The sequence below is a fragment of the Sminthopsis crassicaudata genome, chromosome 3 (genome assembly GCF_048593235.1).
Source record: "Sminthopsis crassicaudata isolate SCR6 chromosome 3, ASM4859323v1, whole genome shotgun sequence".
Lineage (NCBI taxonomy): Eukaryota > Metazoa > Chordata > Mammalia > Dasyuromorphia > Dasyuridae > Sminthopsis > Sminthopsis crassicaudata.
This window is the reverse complement of record NC_133619.1, coordinates 511,340,561-511,361,882: the sequence shown is the minus strand read 5'-3', so window position 1 is coordinate 511,361,882 and position 21,322 is coordinate 511,340,561. Positions and strand designations below refer to the sequence as shown.

The window sequence follows — 21,322 nt, the reverse complement described above, 5'->3', positions numbered from 1 at the left end:
ATAATATTATAAAATATATATATATATATAATAAAAAAAATTAAAAAAAAAATATATCTGGTGAAGCAGTTAGTGAAAATATTATGATTCTCATTTTACAAAGAAAAAAATGAGAGAGGTTCATAGAATGTTAAGAATTGAAAGGGACTTCAGAATTCACCTAGTCCAACTGTTGTTTCAACAAAAATTCATGTTCCCAAAATTTGGGGGGTCTTTCTCTAGATCTCCTGACATCATACCAGTAAGTGTATGGGTATATCCACTGATCACCCTGTCCTTTAATCTTGATATATTATTAGTCTACCTCTCTTTGGGTCATTTATCACTGATTCAATTCAGGAGGCAGTTACTAAGTGGAATACTGGGGACACAGAGGGAAGAATAAAATGATTCTGCTCTCAAAACACCTACGTTATATTAGATGCCATTCTTCATGATGCTTCTTCTGCACATCCCCTCTCTGCTAATATGCTGCAGCCCACTCACGCCTACCATGAGCTTTTCTCGTTGCTGATAATAAAGGGACTTGCAATCTTCATTCTTTGGAGACAGTGCTGTTCAATGACTCATCACCACAGAGTACCACCAAAAGCATACTGATGTTCAGAAGATGGACCTTTGTTTCAGGGAGGATTTTGGTGTCATTCAGAGCACAATGTGATGTTAATGTAACTATTCTTCCCTTCCTATTCTACAGGAACCTCAGGAAAACTGAGGTCCAGAAAGATAAGAGAGGAAAGCCTCATACTAAAATCTCCGAGTCCTAAAGGGACTATGATTTCAGTGAGGTTGGATAAACACTATGCTGCTCAGATGAATAACTCTGGGGCACAGCATCTCCCAGAGGAGCCAAGCTTTTCCAGGGATGAAATCAATTTGCTCAAGAGCCCACCTTATTATCAATTACAACACCAGGACAGTCCTATAGGTTACCTGTTCTTCAAGTTCACTAACTTAAAACTTAATGGGTTAAACTAACTTTAAAAAGAAGAGACATTTCTTAATAGTTTGGGTTCCTGCTTTTCATACCTGATCCAAGTGAGTAAGGTAACAGAAAGAACACTGGCCTTGTGTCAGAAAACCTGACTTTGAATTGTAGCCCTGCTTCTTGTTAGTGTAGTCAAGGCAGCTGATAACCTCTCAAACCTCATTTCCTTATCATCATCACAGAGTTGAAGGAACAACTGTTTATTCAAAGGATTAAAGCTAGGAAGGGTCTTGGATATGAGATGAGATGAAAGAAAACCAAATGAGTAAGTATCATCTGACCTAATCAAAATGAAATACATTAACATCTGTGCATCATTTCCTACCAAAGGCTTTCTTGGACAACTGCCTGAGTAGCTCCTGTGAAGGAAAATCTGTGGTTTGATGTCCATGCTATAGAAAGCTAGTAAGCCCAGGGCAAACAGAGGGCTCCCCTGTCACAGGGCACCCACACAGCACCTACCTCTCCTCCACTTTAATGGAGTAGTCGTTGCAAAGCTTGTGAACATACTTGGCGTAGTTCTCCACCAGGATCATATCATAAGCTGTCAGGTGAACATTTAACACTCCATAAATGTGATCTGTCCCCTGGGAAATTGGTTTCATCTCAGTCTTCCCTATTTTCTTCTTGGACTTAAGAAAACAAAAAGTGAAAAAAAAAAATTTTACCTTGGCATCAGACAAAAAACTTGGCTCTTTTTAATAATGAGGTGATTCAGGACAATTTCAATGGACTTGTGATAGAGAGAGTCATTTGCATCCAGAGAGAGGACTATGGAGACTGAATGTGGATCATAACATAGTATTTTCACTTTTTGTTGTTGTTTTTGTTTGCTTGCTTTTTTTCTTTTTTTCTCATTTTTTTCCCTTTTTGATCTGATTTTTCTTGTGCAGCATGATAATTGTGGAAAGATGTTTAGAAGACTTGCATATACTTAACATATATTGGATTACTTGCTATTTAGAGGAGGGGAGTGGGAGAAAGGGAGGAAGAACTCAAAACACAGGGTTTTCAAGGGTGAATATTGAAAACTATCTTTGCATATATTTTGAAAATTAAAAGTTATTATTAAAAATAAAAAAGTAACAAAAAATTCAACAGTTAAAAAGAAGAAAGGAATTTAATTCATGACTTTGGATGACTGGTGGAGAAGCATGTCTTCTGACTCTTGGCAAGAGTGATAGATTAAAGGTACAAAGTGAGGCACAAGTTTAAAGACAGCCAACATATTGATTTATTTTGCTGGATTATACATATTTGTTACAAGGGAGGATCCTATTGTTGGAGAAGTCACTGGGAAGTGACAGTGATATGGGAAAAAAGTAATAAAAAAAATGGTAATTTTTAAAAAAAAAGTAGTATTTTTAAAAGTAGCATGGAAGTGACTCTAGATTCTCAAAAGCTATATCAACAGTGTACAAGTTCTGGACAGTCAGTCAGTAAGTCAATAAACATTTATTAAGTGCCTCCTAAGTTCTAGTTAAGTGCTAGAGATACAAAGAAAGACAATTGCTGCGAATTCTCAAGGAACTCAACAGTCTAATGGGAGAGATAACATGCAAACAACTGTTAAAAAAAAAAAGCTACATATAAAATGATACACAGAGAGAAGACTCTAGAATTTGACAGGGTGGGGGGATATATCAGGCAAGGCTTACTGCAGAAGGTGGGCCTTTAGCTGGGGCTAGGAAGAAGTCAGGGAAGCCTGGGAGGGAGATGATGAAGGAGGAAAATTCCAATCATGGGGGAACAGTGAGTGAAAGAATTTCAAATTGAAAACTCCTTAAATAACCCTTAGCAGTACTGGCGATGGAGGGGGGGGGGGTGGAGATGGGGAGGGGGGGAAAGGGAGGAAGAAGAAACTGTGTGGGAGGTGACGACATCAGTATGGCAGCAGGATGATAGGGTGAACAATAACTACCGAGAAGTCTGGGCCTGCAGTGACACAGGCCTGGGAGAAAGTGGCGGCAGGGGCAAGAGGAGGAAAGTTACCATATAGGAATGACAGGGGCAGTAACTGAATGTTGGGGGGAGGGAGGAGCTGGCATGTGACCTGGAAGGTCAGGAGGCTGGGAAGGTGATGACCCATGATAAGGAAGTATGGAGAGAGTTTAGGGGGAAGTAGGTTTAGTTCTGAGCTGGGTGATTTAAGATCTAGTTTGAAGTGTCCAATAGGCAGCTGGATGGAAAGACCAGGATAGAAAGGTTTCCATCCAGTTGGTTGTTCAAGGATCACCCCAGTTAGGCTTAGAGAAACTCAATGCTTGCCAGGGCCTGGCCAACAGGGAATGGTCAATATAGCTCCAGAGGACTGAGTATGAGAGGGCTGCTGAAGTGGAAAAAGTACTGGCTGAGGAAGCAAGACAGCTCAGTCCCATTCCTGATTCCAGCATTAAGTCTCTGTGTCACCCCAAGCAAGTCAGTCCACCTCTTAAGGTGTTAAGTTTCATGACCTGTAAAATTTGAGGAAACAGACTAAATCAGAATTTTAATCTGGGGTCTATGAACTTAAAAAAAAAAAAAATTCTGATAAGTATATATCTATATAAATAAAAACATTACTTTGAGAAGGGTCCGCAAGCTTTGCTGATTTAATTTCCGATTTCCCTTCCAGAATAAGGCTCCAAAGATAGGCTGTAGTCTCTGCTGATGGAGGGACCGAATCCAGTGTTCCCTCCAGTTCTATAATTCTAAAACCTACAACCTACCTATTGTACCTTTCAAATGACTTATGAATTTAATTTTAAATAAAAATTGATATAGAACTTAAGAAAAATGATAATGCACACCACAACACACACACACACACACACACACACACACACACACACACACACACACAACGACAACTTACCCTTTATAAAGTTATAACCTATCTCTCAGGAAGGAACTTTAAATAGATAGGAATAGGATTAGAAAGTCAGAGCTGAGAGAGGACTTAAACCATGAAATACAGGACATAAAGTTATAAGAGAATGAAGAACATACAATATAAAACATCCAAAACTTTAAGGGACATTAAAAGTTATTATGTCTTAACCCCATCATTTTATGGAGGAGGAATATGAGCTTCTGAGAAGTTAGATAATTTCTCTCAAATCATATAACAAAGGCTGCTGAGAGAGCCAAAGGGTCCAGTGGCTGAATCCATCCTCTTCTTGCCCCATTGCTAGAAAGTGAGACAAGAGGATCTGCCTACAAGAGGATCTGCCTTGAGAAATAAAAATATTATTGCTCATAACTAATTTGTAAGTATAAAAATATTATCAGTATTTATGATTGTCAATTATGACTAAGATTATTTCAAAATAATTGTCACTTTATCTTTGATACCCTTTCCAGCTCTCTCAGTCTAAATTATGTTTATTATCAAATATAAATGAATCTTAAAAAATATATCACTTCTTCAACAACAGAAAGCCCTTAAATCAGTCAAATTTTTATTAAGTGCCTATTATGTGCTAGACACTGTGCTAAGCTCTAGGAATACCAAAAGAGGCAAAAGACAGTCCCCGTTCTCAAAATCTCCTGAAGGAAACTAACAAACAAATATGTACAAGCAAGCTATATAGCTGATAAAAAGGAAATCATTGAGATAAGAATAGTGCTAGAATTGTGAAGGGTTGGGAGAGGCTTTCTGTAAAAAATGAGATTTTACATTGGAACTTAAAGGAATCCAGGGAAGTCAATAGAAGATAAGAAAGGAAAAAACATTCTAGGAGCAAATGTCTGGAAATGAGAGAACGGATTGTCCTGTTTGTGGAACAGGCAGAAGCTCTGTTAGAAGAGTAAGATCTAAGAAGACTAGAAAGATGGGAGAGGGAGTAGGTTATGAAAAGAACTGAATGCTAAACAAAAGCATACTGTCTTTGATACTGGAGGTAACAGGGAGCCACTACAATTGATTGAGCAGGCAGAGTCTTATGGTCAGAGGGATGCTTTAGGAAGATGATTGGTGGCTGAGAGGACAGATTGGAACAGGAAGAGACTTGATGCTGGCTCACCAGGTCACTGTCAGAGTCCTGGCCAGGAGGCGATGAGGGCCTGCACGTATTGGGTGGCAGTGTCCGAGGAGAGAAGAGGGTAATATCTGAAAGATGTTACAAGGGGAGATATCAATGACCCATGGCAACAGACTAAAGTGGGGGGGGAGCAGGTGGGCTGAGAGGCAACAAGGAGTTATGAGGCTAAGGGCTTTTAAGTGACAACTTCTGAGACTCAGTTTCTTCATTTGTAATAACAGTAATAACTATAGAACTTATATCTCAGTGTTGTTAACAAGACTTAAATGAGAAAATGTATATATCTATTAATGCTTTTTAAATCTTAAAGTAATATGCAACGTTAGTTATTCATATTATTCTCATGTCTCTTTTTGCTTGTAAACCTTCAATGATTCCCTAATACCTTTGGGATATATAAGGTCTAAACTTCTCAGTCTGACTGACATTCATGGCATTCTTGACCTCAATAGAGATTTCTAGCCAATTCTCATTATTGCTCTCCACAAACTTAATGTTCTAGCTAAACTGCACTCAGTAATCCCTTACTTTGGACTTTGCTGTCTCTTTCCTTTGATCTTTCGATTGCCTCCAATTTGGAATGACTTTCCCTTTCAGGTCCTTCTTTATTCCTACCCATCCTGCCTTACCTATTCTTTCTTTCTTTCTTTCTTTCTTTCTTTTTTTTTTTTTTTTGGCTGAGGCAATTGGGGTTAAGTGACTTGCCCAGGATCACATAGCTAGGAAGTGTTAAGTGTCTGAGGCCACATTTGAACTCAGGTTTTCCTCATTTCAAGGATGATGCTCTGTCCACTGCGCCCCCTAGCTGCCCCTGCCTTACCTGTTCCTACCTATTTCTATCCTGAAGATGAAAAGAGAGTAGATTTCATCCTCTCTTCTGGATTTTCTAGCTGAAAGCTCATCAGAATCTGCTATAACACTTTGTTCATATTTTTCTTTCTGTACTTTAACAATTTATTCTGAATCATAAGTATCTGTATCTATATCTTAACTCCTGCTCTCCAACTTGTGCCCCCATGCCCTTTAGAATACTTATACTCTGTGTGCCTTAAAGTGGCTGCCAAAGCTAACACAGGAGACAGTATAGCAAATCAAATGTGTCACAAATGACTAAAACCTTCTGTGTATCAACACCTCACCCAAGTGGCTAAAATCTCTAAGGGGTATGGTTGGCATGTACACTCAGTGCCAAGGGAACATTCAGAGAGAGAAAGGTATTACTGGGCCTAGAAATCATGCTTGTTTTCAGGTTCTAAAGTGCAGCTGTATGTATAGGAACAAGCCTCTACAAGAGTAGAACTGGGAACTTAATGCCTGTTTCCCTGAATCACTATGCCCTAAATAAAAGTATTATAGCCACTCCTTTGTTCTTTGCCATTAGGACTGAAGTTCCTGAAATGTCACTGGGTCATAAAACTCCATGTGCCTTGCATCACATGCTTGTTGGAATAATTCCCCCTATGCTTGAGTATTGCCCCTTGCCTCAACCTTCTCATCTTGACCCTCACCCTGTCAGGACTAAGTTGTCCTTTTCCCTCCTCACCCTTATCCTGTCAGGACTATGTTATGATCCTTTTTGACTCAGCCAGTATCCTCGACCCCTCCCTCCATCTGCCTTAGTTTTCCTTAGCTATAAAAGTCTCCTGAATTAACTGCTCACTGCTGAATGCTTTGAGACAAGAGTCCCATGCAGCCAACTGGCTTCAGCTAGTCTAAATTCTCCACAATTAAAATGATTAAAAACTAATTACTGTCTTGCCTTAGTTTCTCCAGCATTTCATTTGGAAGTCCCAGCGAGATATGAGACCTGAGAGCAAGATTAGAGATTGGAGAATAGCAAGTCTCAGCGGGGAGCCTTGAGTCAGCTGATTCTGGATTTTTTGGGGGGAGGCCTCTGGGGGGCCAATTCCAGACACACAAGGACCCAAACAAACCTCTATTTTGGCTATAGTGAAGAATCTGGTTTGAAAACCTCTGCAGGGTAAGTTTTCTGTCTGGTCTGGTTGCTAGCAAATCTGGGTCCCAGAAAAAGTTGGGCTGACAAGCCATACAGCTCTGGGAAGTGCCAATGGGATGCCATGTGGCACTGTCTGGTCTGAGTGCCTTTGGGCACAAATATGGGTACCATTAGGAACAATTTGGTTCTGGGTATCTTTGTGTGTAAAAAACAAAACAAAAAAACACTTCTGGGCAGTCTCTGTAAAGGCAGGGAATGTATCAGACTGGAGAGTTTGGAAGCCTAGTTAATCTTTGAAAAGGCTCATTTTGGGTTTCTGGAAGGGAGAGATAGTTGACCTGAAAACTCCTCTCACAGAACTCCTCAGATATCAGGAATTTGCCCCTAGTTTGCATTTGCTAAATGTTGTGTCTGTGCAGTCTATTTGTGACTTCTCTGTCTGTTGTGTTGATTTAAGGAGCTCTATTTAGTTTTAAGAACAATGATTAAGAAATTTGGCAATTGGTCATTTAAATATTGCAAAATAAAAAAAAAGTGCTTGTGAGTATTAACTTCTTTATTGGACTTAAATGTAAACTGTTTGCACTAATTTGAAAAAAAAAAAAAAAAAAAGGACAGAGAAAGTTTGGCTGCTTTTAAAATCTGGCAGAAAAAGCAGTCTTTTTGAAAACTTGTTAGAAGAAAAAAAAAAAGGGGGGGTAATAAAACCTTATCTGAAACAGGCAGTTCTGCATGGGGGGAGGTAAGAGAGAGAACAAAAGAAGCTAGTGTCAATTACTTTGAAGAGAAAAAAAAAATCTGGCAAAGAAATAGTCTCCTTATCTAGTCAAACTTTTAAGGGTTAGTTTTGTATGTCTTAAGAAAAAAAAAAGATAACCAAATGGCAATTCAGTTTGTTTGCAACATTTAATTAGAATTTAGGGAAATTTACTTAAGTGGGAAAAAAGGCTATGGCTTATTTATCTACTGAATTTTGGGGGCCTAGTTTTTTTAAAATGGTATTGTGATTCTGAAATTGTGGAAGATAATTACTATTGCCGTGTGCATTATAAATCTGTTTATTTTAGATATAAAATCTTAGGAATTTTGTTTGAATACTGAACCATTACTACTAAAAGACAAAATATTGTTAAAGCTGTATTTGATTTGATTCAGTCTGACAATAGATTGTTAAAAACAAAGTCCTGATAACTTAGCTGAAGAGGTCATATATCCCCTAATTAGATGAAGTATGCTACCTTCTAAAACATATATTGGGTAATTTGTAAACATTATAAATTATGCTTTAAAATTTTGTCAGCTCTGCTGGACATGTGTATAAGCTTTATGGAGTTATTTAGCTGTTAACTATATTGTGAATCTTAAAAGTTTTGAGGAAAAAGAAAACTAAGGAAAGGAGAAAACAGGTGACTTTTATACATATGGGACAAGGAAGGTTGATTTGCAGAAACAATTGAAATTTTGAATGAAATATCTAGTTAGAATATCACATGGCAAAGTATTGATTTTGTTCAAATAATTTTAGTCAGTGTATTTGTTAAAATTTGAAACGACTATATACTACTTGAGATTCCTATCCATTTTGTTATAGGTTATGTTATGTTTATTTGGCAATCATTTGTTGGAAATTGTAAAATTGATAATTAAGTAGGGGGTATTGTAATATTGAAACCTAAAAAAAAAATTAAAAGATTATTGACTTAATAGATTGTTGGAGAGGGAAACAGTACGTTGTAGTCAGAGAGAATAGAGAGAGATGGAATTTGTTGGAAAGGAAGATAAAGATAGTATGTTAGAATCGGGAGGAGAGAGAGATGGGATGTGTTCCAGGAAGATAGTATTGGTAACTGAGGACAGAGAGAGGGAAAAAGCATGTTAGAAAAGGGAAGAAGTAGATTAAGGGGAAAAAAAGGCAAGTCTTTTAATGGAAGGGACTTGCCATTTGTTTGCAGAAAGAAAACACACTGATTGGCTAAATCCTGAGAAGGATTTGGCACCCTAAAAGTTAATTATAGAGAGAAGAAGAATGGGAGAAGGAGAAAAGGGAAGGGATCTTTTGGCTTCAAAGGTAAAAATTTAACTCGACTTCTATCTCTCCCCCCACCCCCTCCCAACTCCCCATTGTGGCTGCTTTTTAAGAAGTGAAGACAAACTCAGTTGGCTCTGCTGCAGAGAGAATTTTACTGTTTAAAGGAACAATCTACTTTTACAAGTTATTAGTGTTAATTCTGATAAGCTTCTTTTATGTGAAAATAGGATATTCTGTATGAGTTTTAGTTAATTGTATTGAGTCATCTTAAAGTTATTATTTAAAGAACTCTGAGAATAATAGTTTTTACCTTTGTCCCTTTGAACATGTTTCAGCTATGAACAATATGCAGTTTAGAATTTTTCTACGTATTGGACATTTTCAAAGCAAAATGATTTGTATAATGTTGAACTATAAAAAAAAATCTACTTAAATATGAAAGTTTTAAAAGCCTCTCAAATTAATTGCTCGATGCTAAATGCTTTGAGACAAGAGTCCCATGCATTTAGCTAGCTTTGACTAGTCTAAATTCTCCATAATTAAAATACTGAAAACCAATCTCTGTCTTGCTTCAGTTTCTCCTGCAAAACAGAACAACTGAAAGGTGCAAAGAGTAGGGATGCAAATAAGGGACAACCAGACTTGTAGAATTCCCTTTGTGTTCTCAAATGCAAAACGGTTATGATTGAAAGCTACACTAGATAGAGGAGACTAATATGAGAAAAGGTCAAAAGTATGTTGGAGCTTTGAATGCCGGGCAAAGGAAAACAAACTTGACTAGATCTATGGATAAAGAAGACTCTTCTGACAAGGATAGACAAGATGGATTCAAAGAGGGAGAAATTAGAAGCAAACAATCCCCAGGGAAGTTATTACAATAGTACAAATAGGTTGAAAGGTTAGTATAAAAAAAGACTGAAAAAAGGTATGTTGGAGCCAGATTAAGGTAAGTACAAATAGGTGTCAATACTACAATAGAGATAATAGTATACATGCCTTTGTCTTGAAATAAAGCAACTGTTGAATGTTGAGTCCTTTTTAGAAATAACCCACTGCAATGGGTTCTTACAAAATAAAATGGCAATTTGACTGTCTTATGATTTTATATTGCACTAGTAAATTCTCAAGATTCTAGAGTACCCATCATGGGGAAATATACTACCCCTATTTGAAATTCCTGAAGGTGAATTTTAGTTTATGACACTTTCAGATTTACTTAGCAAAAAGGCAGGAAAAATGAAAATGATGTACCCATTAATTTAGCAATTCCAAAAATTGCAAACTACATCAGGATTGATACAAACTTAGGTCACAGTCTTCTACTAAAGTACTCTGTGGGAATAAGTAGAAACATACTTATAGGAGTCTGGCAGAGAAACACGTAAGGGAGGAAAACTCATATGCTTGGGGGAAATCAAAACTCTGGATTGTGAGCTTTGATGTCATTTATATCATTCAGAAATCCCAGCACTAAACTGCTTCTCTGCTGTCTGTTGATCCTCAGCAATACCTAACTAGGCAAGTTGTCTTCTCTTGTTTCCTCAAACACAAACTCCTTCAACTTAAAATCACTCTTTAAGTGCATGTAGAAGGTCTTATTTCTTAATCTGAACAGCAGTACCCTTTGAACAAAAGAACTGCAAAATTTATTAGTTTGGTCAGTATTAGGCTATAAAGACCAGATCAGCTCTTCTTTTGTCATTTGCTATACTGTGCAATCAGATATAAACAAAATAATTCAGGTTGATTTCCTGGGCAAAGCAAACAAGCCTAGACAGCTCTTTTTAAACTAAAGCAGCAGCAACAATACCTAGATTTTCCTGTTTCTGCTTTTTTCTCTCAAATCAGAGGGGACAAAAAAAGGAAGCCTATAATTTTGAGGCTTCACCTCTCTTAAATTCTAGATCTTAAAAGGGCATAACTCTCCATGCAGCTAATCAAATTCTAGTAGCCAAAAAGTATCAATTATTCTTGCTGCTGGTATTTTCAAATAGTTCCAAATGCTTCTGGCCTCCTAGTGTTCTCTGGATGTTCATCAAAGACCTAAGCTTCCTGTCTCCTATGTCCTATCCATTTCAATAGTTTAAATCACACTCTCCTAGTTCTTAGCAAATTAGCTTTCACTTAAAAGTGAAATTCACTAAATGCACCAAATTTCCCCTAAAGATGCTTTTCTTTCTGCTGCTATGTAAGATGTAAACTGCTGTCAAAAACTAACTCACAACTGAAAGGTATCTTTGACTCTTCATTCTTACACACACACACATACACACACACACACATGTTTATATACATACATTATATGTTTATATATATATGTATGTGTGTGTGTGCTCTTATATATATAAATATTTAATAGTCCTCATTAAGTATCTATTTCCAAAACAACATTGTATGTTTATTTAGTGGAATTCAGCCTACCAGATGCTCCACTGGCCATTGCCAAAAAAAAAGATATTGAGGTAAAAAGTCTTGACCCTTAACAGACCCAGGGTTTTGACTTACTATTAACAGTTTCTAGCAAAAATGAAGTTTATTAAATATATGCCTCTTTTTCAGTCAGTTTGGTGGGAAAATGTGGGCAGAGTCTCCCTAAAAGCACATGTGTCCTTATATTCAAACACATAACTGGTAGACAAAATTGGACAATCTAAATCTAGAGAATGCTTTCCTGTGTCCCTGCAGGCTGTTCACCATTATTAGGAATGGCAGGTGCTGCCAAAAACAGGTTTAGGCTAGTATGAACAAACTCAAGAATAAGCCTATAATTCCAAAGCCCCACTTGTCTAATAGAAGATGTTGGTGATGAGAGTCAGGAGAGTAATTCATAGTTCTGGGGAGCAATTTATATAGTTCTAAAGGTGAGGAACAAGGTACAAATGATGAAATCACAATGGTGTTCTTTTTGCCAAAAGGTACACCAAAAAAGGTCACAGACAAAATTCAAAGATGATTTTGCAACATGCTTCTGGAAAGGGGGAACTTTTATAGTTCAGAGAGATGAGGGGGAGATAAAGGTAGTATTTCTGAGTGACAAAGAGGAGTATGGAGCTTAAAGATAGTCTGGGAAAACCTGGTTCCCATCAAGTTTGTATCAAAGATCTTTAAAGATATAAACTAGAAAGTCTCAGAGGTTGGAGTTCTAGACAAAGGAAAATCCAAAATGGACTGATTAAGAGAGTTTCAGTTATTAAGGCAAGAAAGGCTGATTAAAATTTTGACTTCTCATTATTCCATACAAATAGGACAGTCTGGGAATAACTGAGTTTCCAGGATAAGCATTTTAGCAATTCCTAAGAATAAACTGATCCAGCTGGTCTAGAGTTCTCATCAGAGAGAGAAACCAGGGAAATGTTAATAGCCTTAGGGCCCCCGAAGACAAAGAAAAAGTCTTTTATTTAACCTTTTGTCTTGAGCTAAAAAGTAGCTGTGCCCAATTCACATGTCTACAGAGAACACAATCTCAGGAAAGAAATGATAATCTGCAGAAGTACTTGGTACAGGTTTCACAGGATCTATCTTTAGCAGAGCTCCAAAAGTAAAAATAATGGTATTACTATTGTTTATATATTAGAAAAGTCAAGGGGATGGGAAAAGGTCAACATGGGGATAAGCAAATAGATTTAGAAGGATAAATAGTAAGCATGAAGATAAGCAAAAAAAAAGTCAAGCTTATGTTGAAGCCTCCTCAAGTAGAACCACAAAATTTTCCTAAGAATTCTATTGGTGGAATAATATCCATCAAGTATACACGTACAGAAAACTGTATTTGCCATCATACATCAACCTTTCATCATGTTTCACTGAAAAAAATCAAGGCTGTTCTCCTAGAGTTCTCTCTTCTTCTCTACTCCTTATCTCATATCACTTAGATACTTTCTGACAATCTCCTGCACTCCTGTCTCATGTAGTAAAGTGCACCTTCTCCATGCACATGTGAATCCATTCCATCTCCTCTTCTCTTGCAGGTTACCTCTCAACAGCCAGACTGTTTCATTAATCTCCCTTCTCTCCCTAGCTACTAGCTGCTTCCTTACTACTTATAAACGGAGGCATATAGCAAAGCTTTAGAATTCTATAATTCCAATTATGAATGTAAACTCCTAAAAGGCAGGAACCATTTTTTTTTTTTTGTCTTTGCATCCTCAGCACCTGGCTCAGTGCTCTTCACATGGTAAGTATTTAATAAATGTTTTTAAAATCGAATTAATTGAAATGTGAAGTCTCATTTATGCAGTATCAGAAAATCAAAAGAATATTAGAGTCAGAAGGAACCTTATATCAGAATGTCAAAGTGAGGCAGGAAAAAATAAGAAGGAATTTTAAAAATTATCTAACCTCATTTTGTAAAAGAAAACATTGAGGCAAAATGAGGAAGTAACTTGTACAAAGTCACATAATTGGTCCATCCAGCGCAAATACTTTATCATTCCATGCATTTATGATTCTTGACTCTTTGCCAACAAGTGGTTCAGCCTAGAAAGAACATGGCTTACCTCGGTTGGAATAATCAGGTGCTTGTACCTGCCAATGCCATGGGTGGGCTTTGACTTGTAGGACCGGATGGTATTTAGTAAAATATTTCCTTAAAGAGAAAAAAGAAATCAGACTAGTTTCAAAGATCCTTTATGGAGAAGGAGGCCTTAGAGTCATGCAGTCAGAAACTCTTTGAGGTGGAAGAGATCACAGACCAACTAGTACAACAACTTTAAAGACAAATAAATAGACAATGAGAGGAAGACATTTGTTTAAGGTCACACAAGTAATGGCAGAACCAGGATTAAGACCCCAGGGCTACTGACTTTTATCCCAATTCACTAGAGTCAGGTAAATTACTTTGAATACTGAATCCATGGCAGGATTCTGGTCTTGGTTCTGCCTCTCAAGTGATAGTTACACTAGCTTGGAGAGCTCATTGTCTTTCACTTCAATCATTTGTTAAAACAGCATCTGGGTACAGATCAATCCACTTCTGGGCTGCTTTCCCCATGTACACTAAGGGAACTAACCAAGATCACTGTGGTCTATTCCAGCTTTAGTTGTCTACCTATCAATTGCTGGACATGAAAAATTCCTCTTGAATGAGACTGACTGGATGAAGTTTTCTCAGTTTGAGACATGATCTCTATTCCCAAAGTCAGGTCAGACCCTCAGGAAGTTATAGGAAGTGATGTGACCTGTGGGAAGCAGACAACATTGGTGACTATTGGTCAAGGATAGTTACATCCTGTTATCTATCCAATGAGAAGGTTCGGTCTTTTGCTTTTTAAACCTCGACAAGCAGGAAGCTGCCCAAGGTTCACAAGCACATGATGAGAGCTAGGATGGCTCCCAAGTGTGTCTGGGCCTCTCCCTCAGGGACTAAATAAATGCTTTCTCTTTGTACCTGAAGATGTCTCTGATGAGTTAATTTGGGGAAAGGGATCTAGCACCTGTCCCACACACTCTATTACAACTGATTTCAGCATATTTTTGAATTTTCTGCATCATTTCTTCATTCAATACCACTTATAGCTCCACTATTTTGAGGTTAAAAAAAGTAATGATCTAGCTTCCTTATCCATAAGGTTTTGCAAGAATGTTTAAAATATCTCTGGGCCAATTCACCTCTGTCCTAGTGTTCAACTGCTCTGGAATTCCTCTTCCCTTTATCGCAGTCAGTGAGAATGAGAGAGGATTTAAATCTGCTTTTCTGCAGAGATTTTGAGGTAGAAGGCAACAGATTTTACTTCAAAATTACATTTGATAATCAGGAGTAAAACAAAGTTGCCTACTATCACCATTAATATTCAATATTGTATTAGAAATGCTAGCTTTGGCAATAAGAGTTGAGAAAGAGATTAAAGGAATTAGAGTAGGTAATGAGGAAACCAAATTATCACTCTTTGCTGATGATACTTAGAGAACCCCAGAGATTCTACTAAAAAGCTATTAGAAATAATTCAAACTTTAGAAAAGTTGCAGATATAAAATAAATCCACAAAAGTCATCAACATTCTTATATGTCACTAACAAAATCCAACAGCAAGAGATACAAAGAGAAATTCTATTTAAAGTAATTACCAATAGTATAAAATATTTAGGAATCTATCTGCCAAGGGAAAATCAGGAACTATATGAGCAAAATTACAAAACACTTTCCACACAAATAAAGTCAGATCTAACCAACTGGAAAAATATTAAATGCTCTTGAACAGGGCAAGCAAATATAATAAAGATGACAATACGTCCAAAACTATTTATTGAGTGCTGTACCAAACAGATTCCCAAAAAACTATTTTAATGACATAGAAAAAATAACAAGAAAGTTCATAAAGAAAAACCAAAGGTCAAGAATTTCAAGGGAATTAATGAAAAAAAAAATCAAATGAAGGTGGCCTAGCTGTACCAAATCTAAAATTATATTATAAAGCAGCGGTTACCAAAACCATTTGGTATTGGCTAAGAAACAGACTAGTTGATCAGTGGAATAGCTTAGGTTCAAAGGACAAAACAGTCAATAAGTTTAATAATCTAGTGTTTGACAAACCCAAAGACCCCAGCTTTTGGGATAAGAACTCACTGTTTGACAAAAACTGCTGGGAAGATTGGAAATTAGTATGACAGAAAGTAGGCATTGACTCACACTTAACACCGTACACCAAGGTAAGGTCAAAATGAGTTCATGACCTAGGTATAAAGAATGAGATTATAAATAAATGAGAAGAACATAGGATAGTTTACCTCTCAGACTTGTGGAAAAGGAAGGAATTTATGCCCAAAGAAGAATTAGAGATCATTATTGATCACAAAATAGAAAATTTTGATTAAATCAAATTGAAAAGTTTTTCATACAAACAAAAGTAATACAGACAAGATTAGAAGGGAAGCAATAAACTGGGAAAACATTTTTTACAGTCAAAGATTCTGATAAAGACCTCATTTCCAAAATATAGAGAGAACTGACTCTAATTTATAAGAAATCAAGCCATTCTCCATTTGATAAATAGTCAAAGGATATGAACAGACAATCTCAGACAAAGAAATTGAAACTATTTCCAGCAATATGAAAAGATGCTCCAAATCTTTATTAATCAGAGAAATGCAAATTAAGGCAACTCTGAGATACCACTACACACTTGTCAGATTGGCTAGAATGACAGGGAAAGACAATGTGCAATGTTGGAGGGGATGTGGGAAAACAGGGACACTGATACATTGTTGGTGGAATTGTGAATACATCCAGCCATTCTGGAGAGCAATTTGGAACTATACTCAAAAAGTTATCAAACTGTGCATACCCTTTGATCCAGCAGTATTACAACTGGCCTTATATCCCAAAGAGATCTTAAAGCAGGGAAAGAGACCTCTACATGCAAGAATGTTTGTGGCAGCCCTTTTTGTAGTGGCCAGAAACTGGAAACTCAGTGGATGCCCATCAATTGGAGAATGGCTGAATAAATTGTGGTATATAAATGTTATGGAATATTATTGTTCTGTAAGAAATGACCAGCAGGATGATTTCAGAAAGGCCTGGAGATACTTACATGAACTGATGCTGAATGAAATGAGCAGGACCAGAAGATCATTATATACTTCAACAACAATACCATATGATGATCAATTCTGATGGACGTGGCCCTCTTCAACAGTGAGATGAACCAAATCAGTTCCAATAGAGCAGTAATGAACTGAACTAGCTATACCCAGCAAAAGAACTCTGGGAGTTGACTATGAACCACTACATAGAATTCCCAATCCCTCTCTTTTTGTCCGCCTGCATTTTTGATTTCCTTCACAGGGTAATTGTACACTGTTCAAAGTCCTATTTTTTTTGTACAGCAAAATAACTGCTTGGACATGTATATATATATTTTATTTAACTTATACTTTAACATATTTAACATGTTTTGGTCAACCTGCCATCTGAGGGAGGGGGTGGGGGGAAGAAGGGGAAAAGTTGAAACAAAAGGTTTTGCAATTGTCAATACTGAAAAAGTACCCATACATGTATCTTATAAATAAAAAGCTATAACAAAAAAGAAATTACATTTGATAAAGGCTAAATTTTTAAAACACCTGGGTTACTTGAGAAGTATGCAGGCAAAAAGTACCTCAGCAGCACAATGATAAGTAGGAGCTTACGAATTGATACTAAATAGCAGTCAGTCAAGAGTTAATGGCTAGAAGCTAAAGCCCTGCCCAGAAGATTCCAGTCACCCTGAAGCTGAAGTTCTTTTAGGATAAATTACCCAAACTGGGCAAAAATATAGATATAGACAGACACAAACATATAAATAAATACATAGAGAACCAAAGCACTAAATCGCTGGCAGAAGCACTAGCCTATAAGCAAAACAGAAACAATTAATAAACATTTTTTAAGTGTCTACTACAAGTCAGATATTGTGGCGCAAGCACTAGGGATAGAAAAAAAGGCAAAAGACAGTCCATCTTCAAGGAGCTTACCATCTAAACTGAGAAACAGAGACTGAGAGATGCTAATGCTAACTTAAGGCAGTAAACAGACAGGAATGAAGGCTGGATTGAGGAGGACAGAGAAGACCCCAGATCTTGGACAAGTGTCAAGTCCTAGATAATAAGGAATAGGGCTCTATAGGGAGAAAGCTAGAATTTTACAGCTCAATCTATTCCCAGAGGCAAGCAAGGAGCAGCACAGATTATCTTGACCTTTTTGATCTTAACTGGATCTTTTGTTATCTTTCAGTAGATCTTTATTACAGTCCTATCCCAGGTTAAGGACTCTGGTTGAATTTTTAGTTGAATTTTTTACTTTGACAAAACCATCATAACTCCAGTTACTGTAAACAAATAGAAAGTCAAGTTATGATGTCAATATCATGGTTATTTTTTCCTTATAAGAGAACCTACTCATACTGTAAACCCATTAAAACTCTGAACAGGAATTTCCAGTCTTATGGAATAGAGGGTTCATTAGGAACTTGTCACACCTTAATGGTGTCTTTCACTAGGTTAATTCTGAGTTCCACTAGGAAGCTAGCTTTCCTCTTTCCCTTGTTAACTGCTAAAATCCCATATAGAATTAGTTCACTGTTAGCAGTATAATTTGCCTCTTGATTTGGAGGTGGTGTAAGCCTACACATTTTTGTGAGATACCTAGAGGCACCTGTTTTCAGTTCAGGTTTCAATTCAGTTTCAGATTTCTGTTTTCAGTAGGTCCTGTGACTAGGCTACTATCTAAAAAGATAACTTTCTAACAACCTCGGCATTTTTATGGCAATTTTAGTATTCCTAATTATGGTACACAGATAGATTTATGATATATAAGCATTCTTCTCCCTACCCTAGTTGCCAATTAATTGCTCATGCTATTTGGCTCACCTGCTGTGATGAAATAAAGCTTTGACTTAAAGACAATCCTGTGTGAGAATTCTCACTCTGTCTCTGAATCAAATGCTCTGCTGCAGCAATATCAGCCCTGAGTTTAGGTTATACACAATGATTTATGAGCATTCTACTTTAAGAAATAGAGCCTCTAATGTGAGACTTTTCTATTTGACAGAAATTTTTTTTGCACTATAAATAATGTTTTTTTTTCAAATTTGAATCCAGGTATGGATGAGGATCAATAAGTCAGAAAACCCACTATTCCAGAGAAATGCCACAAAGTTACTTAGAAGATCCAAGTGGAAATTGTTTACATCTGGACAGAAAGTTTGATGGACAGCTTTTCAAGTCTTCCTTCAAGTGGACTTCTTCTAACTTGATTTCTCAGTTGTGTTCCTTTCCCCAGGAATGATTCCCATCTGTTCTGGAGTCTGGTAAAATAGGTTATGGGTCGATTCATACCTGAAGTCAAACAGAGCTAAGGATACTTTGTTCTATTATAATCATGTCCCTGCTTTTTCCTTTCTTAAAGAAAATTTCTATTCAGAGCAAGTTACTAGCTTAAAAGCCATGAGCAAAATCTGCGTATATAAGATACTGGTGTTTTCTATCTGAGAATGAGTTATTAGATAAATGACTATTTTCCATTATTGGGTAGATTTGGCCTAGTCATCTGCCCGTTACTGAGATATAATCTTATTACAAATATGTATGCATGGGTGACTTGCTGTCTAGGGGGGAGGGGAAATGAGGGGAAAAAATTTGGAACACTGGATGAATATTGAAAACTATCTTTACATATATTTGGAAAAATAAATACTACTGAGAAAAATAAAAATAAATACTACTGAGAAAATGAAATGAAACAGGGAAAAAAGGAAATGTCTGTATCTTTAAAAATGTAAATAAATGTAAATTAATAAATCTTTAAAAATGTAAGAACATTTAATCATTTGAGGCAACTATTTGTGGGACCCACCTGCTGTTCTCAAGTAGTATGAGAATTTTGGTGTAATTTCCTTAGAAGATGTAACTTATAAGAGTTTCTGTTATATTAATGTTAGAAGTCAATTTTATTTAAGCTAATATAATAATATCTGCTGGTACTGTCTTTTGTAAACAACTTCTTTGATATGCACAGACAAAACTAATACAGCCAAAAAAGGGCAGCTGGCCAATCTATATTGGCCTCTCCCAGTCTATCCTACAACAGACCCTGGCAAAGAGGGGATATATACTCTTTCCACCTCTGGTTGATTTTAAATACCCTTAGACCAAATTTTAGTCCTAGACACAAGCAAATAGAAACTTCTCTTATGCTTATGCTAGGCTAAAAAGAATGCCCTTCAGTTTCTTCTGAAATCTATTTTCACTGACCACAAGCTAGGAGAAACAATTAGGTAGGATTATCAGACATGCCCAAGGTCTGATATTTTATGCCCAAATGATTTCTCCCCCCTCTTTTCTAAAACCTGTTCAGGATACATGTATACTAAAAGACTGGCAGAAAGACTTTAGACACATACCTCATTGAAAGGGTTAGGCCAATCTCTCTATCTCAACATCTTGCTTCTTGATAAATAATTGCTAAATCAAGCTCCACAGTCACTGAATGTACTAAGACCTGTTAAGGAAAGGTTTTGTGAATGAATACCTCTTTTAGTCTGGTGGAATCCCCCTTTCTGGAAATCACTTTTGGATTAAATATAATTTCAGCTCCCCAGCACAATCTTCTTAATGGGGATCTTGGCTATTTGCTTGGCACCCTACTTCTAATCGTCATCCCAGACTCAAGTGTATCTTTTGTTCTTAAATTGGATTTTCGTTCAATTGTTGTGTGGATTGTATCAAGCACAAGTCTCTCCTTGCAGATAATGTAGTTTCTCTTAAAAGAGATGATGCTGGGGCCACAAGGTGGCACAGTAGATAGAGCACCAGTCCTGAAGTCAGGAAGACCTGAGTTCAAATCTGATCTCAGACACTTAACACTTCCTGGCTGTGTGATCCTGGGCAAGTCATTTAACCCTAATTGCTTCAGCAAAAAAAAAAAAAAAAAAAAAAGTAGAAATAATGCCTAACTAGTTCTTTACAGACATCTGCTCGGCCTTCTTTAGGGAAGGTAGAAAACATTGATCATATTCCTTTAACCACACTCCGAAGGACAGATCTGTTACCTTGTTGATTCTTAGAGGTAGGAATTACCTCTATGGCCAATTGTAGGACATAAAATGAGCCTTCTCTAAACATTTCTGAAGGCCCTAACGAGGAATGTCTCCAGTAGAGACTCTCTCAACCAGTTATTTTCTGTCCCAACCTATGCTTGTGAGGTTTGTTTTCTTTCAATTCACCTTTAAATGATCAGCACTAGACAGGGATCTGACTCAGAACCCACTAGGTCTTCAAACAACTAGGCTCACACTCAAAGTGAGCCAAATTGAAACCCTGTAGGATGACTTAGCTCTATGGCCATTCCCAGCAGTGAGTCGTTTCAGAAGATGAGGTCATTGCCCCATACCCCAAAGGGCTTTAGGCTCCTTTTGTTTGGGGAAAGGTTGATTTTTGGGGTAAATGGACCCCAGAAAAATATACCCAGTTGCTCCCAGTAAGGAGCAAAGTGACCTTGTGCTAATTTCTGTAATGTTCTGATAGTCTCTTCAATTATAATCCTTCTCTAGGAGGAGGTTTCTTTTCTGTATAATCTTTTCCTCTGTGAGCAGGTTTCTTAGGAGGCTTCTGGAGCCTTCTCTTCCAAAAGTGTGGGATTGCTGGACTTCAGAATCCATGGGACATCTTCTCTCTGACTCAATCCAGACCTACGTCCCAACTCAATGTCCCAGTCTAGACTGCTCTTCAGACTCAATGTTGCCTTCTTTTATCCTCGAAGAGAATGGGCTTGTGAGAACTCCTACAGCCAATGAACTTGCTCCTTTTAAAGTTGTAAATTCCTTTAAATGTGTAAACTCCTTTTCAGAAGTCTA

General features: G+C 37.1%; 1 protein-coding gene across 2 annotated transcripts in view; it reads right to left on the bottom strand.

The window, feature by feature from the left end:
• Positions 1-21,322, bottom strand: part of MRPL48 (mitochondrial ribosomal protein L48) — a 66,678-nt gene that overhangs the window by 9,270 nt on the left and 36,086 nt on the right. For both annotated transcript variants that reach the window (XM_074304034.1, XM_074304036.1), the window contains 2 exons: positions 13,493-13,581; positions 1,451-1,620 (listed from right to left, as the gene is read on the bottom strand). In XM_074304034.1, coding sequence (XP_074160135.1) covers positions 1,451-1,620; positions 13,493-13,581 — 259 coding nt within the window. The remainder of the gene's footprint in view (positions 1-1,450; positions 1,621-13,492; positions 13,582-21,322) is intronic.